The following is a 5,000-nucleotide window of genomic DNA, read 5'->3' as shown; positions in this document are numbered from 1 at the left end:
TCCAGATTAGAAGATGCTTCTGCTCCGCGCATGCAAGCTGAGCTGGTGTCAGCCTGCTGTTCCCAGTCTTCATGCATAGTTTTTTGAGGAACAGGTGTGGGTTGGGTAGTGCGGGTGGAAGAATAGCAGACAAAGGCAAAACAGTGTCTGCTGGACTGTTAAAAAAATACCTTTGCTGTGTCTCAAATGGCACACTCATGTCAATGCAATGACGTTTAGTGCATAGTGGACACAGCGTACTTCTTTAGCGCTGTTACGTGGCCCTGTTTTTGCCACTACTAGCCTAATTATGGTTGTTTGCCACTCATCGCTCACACTGATTGGCCTAATTGCTTTGCTTCTTTTTCCTCCTGTGATTGAGTGAATGGGTGCAGGTGTGCCTGTGGAAGCCACCACTCCGATTGGCCGAGCGGTGGATTATTCTGGGGATAAAAGCTCCAGCCTTCAGTCTCCACTCTCTCTCTCTCTGCTCGGCTCTCCACGCTGCACGTTCGCTCAGGAGAAGCTTTTGGCAAAGCAAACCTTTTTTTTAGACCCATCTCTCTTTTTATACACTTGTCTTTTATTTTTAGATATTTAAAATCTTTGTAAGGGTGGAAGGTGGTGTTTTGTTTTCTTTACATTTTAGCGCACAACATAGGTTTGTTTTAGGGAGTTAGGAAGTTTTGCGGAAGACTCACGTGTTTTTATTTCGAGGAGGTAATGTAGTTTGTTGGATTTTCAGTTAGGTATTATAATAGGGTTTTTTTTTCTCTCCTCAACAAGTCTTCTCAGTTCCATGTTGATGCAGGCATTCGATGCCAATTTTGTTTACCTTTGTCCTTTCAGTAGTATCGTGGGAAAGTTTGGACACTATGCACTGCCCTAACTGCATTAGTTTGCCAAAATACCGGTTGGCTACTGTTATACAGCTTCTCATGCTTGTAGTATTTACATTTTCTTCACCCCAAATGGTGCATACAATGGTGTATGCTGCATACAATACTTATCTTGACATGAAGAGGATGGTTGTCTCATCAATGTCCCTTACAGAAATGAGAGACTATTGACGAAACTCTTTTGAATTGAATTTCTTCTGTTATGATAACAACATGGCGACCATTTAGTGCAGGGGTCCCCAAACTTTTTTCTCTGGGGGCCACATTATCGTTCCTGACTGTGATCAGGGGCCAGGATCAATCATGTGGGCTGTGTACTAGGCCACTGCCTGTTATAGCCATAAGTTATAGCACAAAATAGTTCATCACTACAAGTGATTTGCAAAAGAAGTACTTCACATGTTTTTCAATTTGAAATACCACAGATATTCCTTTTAATGTCAAATAACCATATAAAAATAGCAAGGAAAGGTTAGAAAAATATGGTGATTGACAGTTTATGAGTAATACAATAGAAATGGTAGGCCAGTGAGATGAGAAACTATCAAGACAAGAGACTTCTGGTGATTCACACTAGGTTAGTGAAAATTAAACTGTAGGCCTGTTGATAAAAAAGTATATTTTATCATTATTTTTTTCTGTGAGGATTGCTTCTTTGGGCCAGTTCAAATGGTGAGGTGCAGAGAGGTGGAGGGCCGGTCAAAGGGGCATGGCGGGCCGCATCCGGCCTTAGTTTGGGGACCCCTGATTAAGTGCATTCAGTGTCCATCGATCACACACTGTTATTTGACAATTGTTGTGGCAATGACCGTGCAACTTCAGTGCACTGAATTTACCAACATTTTCAGTGTGAGTGCCTTACGCACTGAAACATAGTGCCCTAAGTGCGCTATTTGAGACATGGAACTTGAGACTTGAGACACTAGCCGAGTTGATATTACCTGCCAGTAGCTTTGTTATAATTGAAGAAAACTACAGTTTGGCATTTGAGACAATTGACATCAGCCTCCATGAGAGTGATTCAATACCAGGTGTCCTTACCTCCAAAGTGGTAGGATCCTCCCGTGGTGATCTGAATAGGGGTTGTGGTGCGCACTGCTGAGGACTCGTCACCATCGATAGTCAGCATGACAGAGTTCTCCTTTGCCAGAAACCGGACGTCATGCCACTCGCCATCATTCAGTGCTGAACCTGGAAGATCATGCAAATATATTTAGGCCTACATTTTATTCATGTGGGACTGGATTTCACAGAAGTGAAAGGTTGTTTAACACACACTGCATATAAACAGGATTATGTGAATAATCGTCCCCCTCCTCCTCCTCATCATCATCATTGCTGTCTTCGGCATCCTGGTTATGTTAATGTAGGCCTAACATTTCATACATTATAAAGGTGGTTGAGTTTCAATGAGTTTCATACAAACCCCAACTCCGGTGAAGTTGGGACGTTTGGTAAACTGTGAATAAAATCAAAATGCTATCATTTTCAAAACATTCAATCCATTCATTAGATGGAGAATAGCGAGAAGACAACATATTAAGTGTTAAAACCGAGAAAAAATATGTATATAACATATATACTAATTTCTAACTTGATAAGTGAAACACGTCTCAAATAATTTGGGATGGGGATCAGTGAAATGTAATAAACATCCAAATAAGATAATACAATAAAGAAGAACATTTCAAAATGAATTGCACTGATGGACAATATGAGTGTCCAGGTATAAGGCCATCACAGAGAGATGATGGCATGGGGGTGCAGTAGTGCATTGGTTAAGATGTTCTCACACATCTGTAGAGTTAATACAGTGCTGTATGATATAAATGGGTTTTAAACCGCATGAAAAGCCACTCATGCATTATATTTTGAAGATAGATCTTCAATTACTGCCACATAGTAAGGACAAATTGCATTCTCTACTATGTTGTAACAGTTTAACTCCATCATAAGGACCAGCAGGTGATAAAATGCCGGGCTTTTGGTCAATAAGCTTACCTGTCACGCTGTAAGCACTACAGAAAGGAAAACATTGCAAAACATGACAAGGAATACACCCACAATTTAAGCTGTTGAAATCATGTCGAAGATAGGAATTAACATTGTTTTTTATATAAAGTCATCTCATCGGTTAATGTATTTAACTGTTAAGTGTTGTCTTTTGTTTTGTTTTTGGTCTTCCTTAACATTTGCTGCCTTTTATTGTCCCCGTCCCAACTCTTTTGTTGTTTTTACATAATCATGAATATCCCCCAAAACAATAATTTTGGTCAGTTTTGATATGTTTTCTTTGTGCCATTCTTCATGTAAGAATCAGAAGTTTTGAAAATGGCAGTATTTTGTTATTATTCACAATTTACCGTGTGTCCCAACTTCTATGGAGTTGGGGTTTGTAGATTGACAAAAGGACATATGGCGGATATACAGTATACAAAAATACAAGACACACTTTGCTAATCCAGTGATGCCACTGGGTCCAGACAGAGTGATGTGGGGACATCCACTAGTGCCCTATACTCCATCATAATTACGACACATGGAGAATAATGAATGTCATAGATACCTTTAATTCAATTCTTCAATTTGTCACTGCACCAAGCAAGCAAGCAAGCCATTTTGCTTTATTGAAAAGCCATACCAGGGCCTGTCCTTGCAAGTAAACAACTCTAAACATTAAGTGAACACCTTCCAACATTAATTCTGTCTTGCTGATAGCTGTGACCATGACAGGGTTTGAAGCACACCCAGGGGAGCTATAGTGTCCACGGTAGCAGTGGCCATTTTGTCATCACGGCGGGGATCAATAACTTGATGAGCACTAGATTACAGTGTGCTACTCCTGGGGAATTCAATCACCCTTAAGGACAGGGCCCTGGGACACAGGTGAACATTTCAGCCCATGCTGCTGATTTGACAGGGAAGATCAATGCATCAGTTAGCAACGCGCTATTTACTCCAAAATAATCAGGAAAGGGAGGCTACCAAGCCCTTAGGAGGACGGACGGACGGACGGACGGACGGACGGACGCACGCACGCACGCACGCACACACACACACACACACACACACACAAAGACTTTTATTGTGACATAAATGAAGGGAAAGATGGAAAGTTTCTCTCCTCCATTATCCCCTGTTCAACACCAACTTCAAAACCACCCCACTCACCATTATCTTTGCAGTCTGTTTAATGTGATACAACGCCATTGGACAAAAGCTGCAATAAACATAACATCAAACCTTCCAGAACACATGAGTGACCTCCACTCTGCCCCCCATCTAACCTGATGTCTCACCACTGGACAGCAACTGCAACACAACATGAAAACACCACCCTCACCCCTTGTGTATCCGCACAATATGATCTAAAGCCTTTCCATTGAACAACAGCTACAATATACATACAGTAACACTAAACCAGGGATGTCAAACTCAGGCCTGGGGGTCAAATTTGGCCTACGGAGCCATTTTATTTGGCCCTCCAGATAATTTCAAATATGTATAACAGTTGGCCCACTATTAATATTAAACGTAATAATACTTGAACATGAAATTTAATGTGTCACAGGAATATGAGCCCAGGACAGTGAAAAGGCCCAGAAATGGGCAACAGAATACTGTAATTTGCAGGCACATTGATTTATAATGGGACCCTGTCTGTGGAATTTAAATATGAGTATTAAGTTTTCTTTTTAATTATATGTTGAGTTTGGTCCTCGACTTCGCTACAGATTTTTATTTTGGCCCTCAGTCGATTTGAGTTTGACACCCCTGCACTAAACCATCCTGAAGGCCCCCACTGCCCTCCATCTAACCCAAGGTCTCCCCATCCACCTGCCCTCTGCCTGACCTAATGCTCATACACCCACAAGGCCGTGTGCTGGCTTGAAAGGGCATTGTGCATATGTGTGAGGGCATTGTGCATATGTGTGAGTGTGTGTATGTGTGTGAGTGTGAGTGTGTGAGTGTGAGTGTGAGTGTGAGTGTGAGTGTGAGTGTGAGTGTGAGTGTGTGTGTGTGTGTGTGTGTGTGTGTGTGTGTGTGTGTGTGTGTGTGTGTGTGTGTGTGTGTGTGTGTGTGTGTGTGTGAGTTGACTTGAGTGGGCTTGGCTCAGTGTGT

The 5,000-nt window shown here is 41.8% G+C and overlaps 1 protein-coding gene across 1 annotated transcript in view; it reads right to left on the bottom strand.

Moving 5' to 3' along the window:
- LOC134456121 (contactin-associated protein-like 2) overlaps positions 1-5,000 on the bottom strand; it is a 229,035-nt gene that overhangs the window by 138,427 nt on the left and 85,608 nt on the right. Inside the window, exon 9 of the mRNA XM_063207554.1 lies at positions 1,920-2,069. Coding sequence (XP_063063624.1) covers positions 1,920-2,069 — 150 coding nt within the window. The remainder of the gene's footprint in view (positions 1-1,919; positions 2,070-5,000) is intronic.

Source organism: Engraulis encrasicolus, chromosome 9 (assembly GCF_034702125.1).
Source record: "Engraulis encrasicolus isolate BLACKSEA-1 chromosome 9, IST_EnEncr_1.0, whole genome shotgun sequence".
Lineage (NCBI taxonomy): Eukaryota > Metazoa > Chordata > Actinopteri > Clupeiformes > Engraulidae > Engraulis > Engraulis encrasicolus.
The sequence above is the reverse complement of the archived record's forward strand: the minus strand, read 5'-3'. Positions and strand labels throughout refer to the sequence as shown.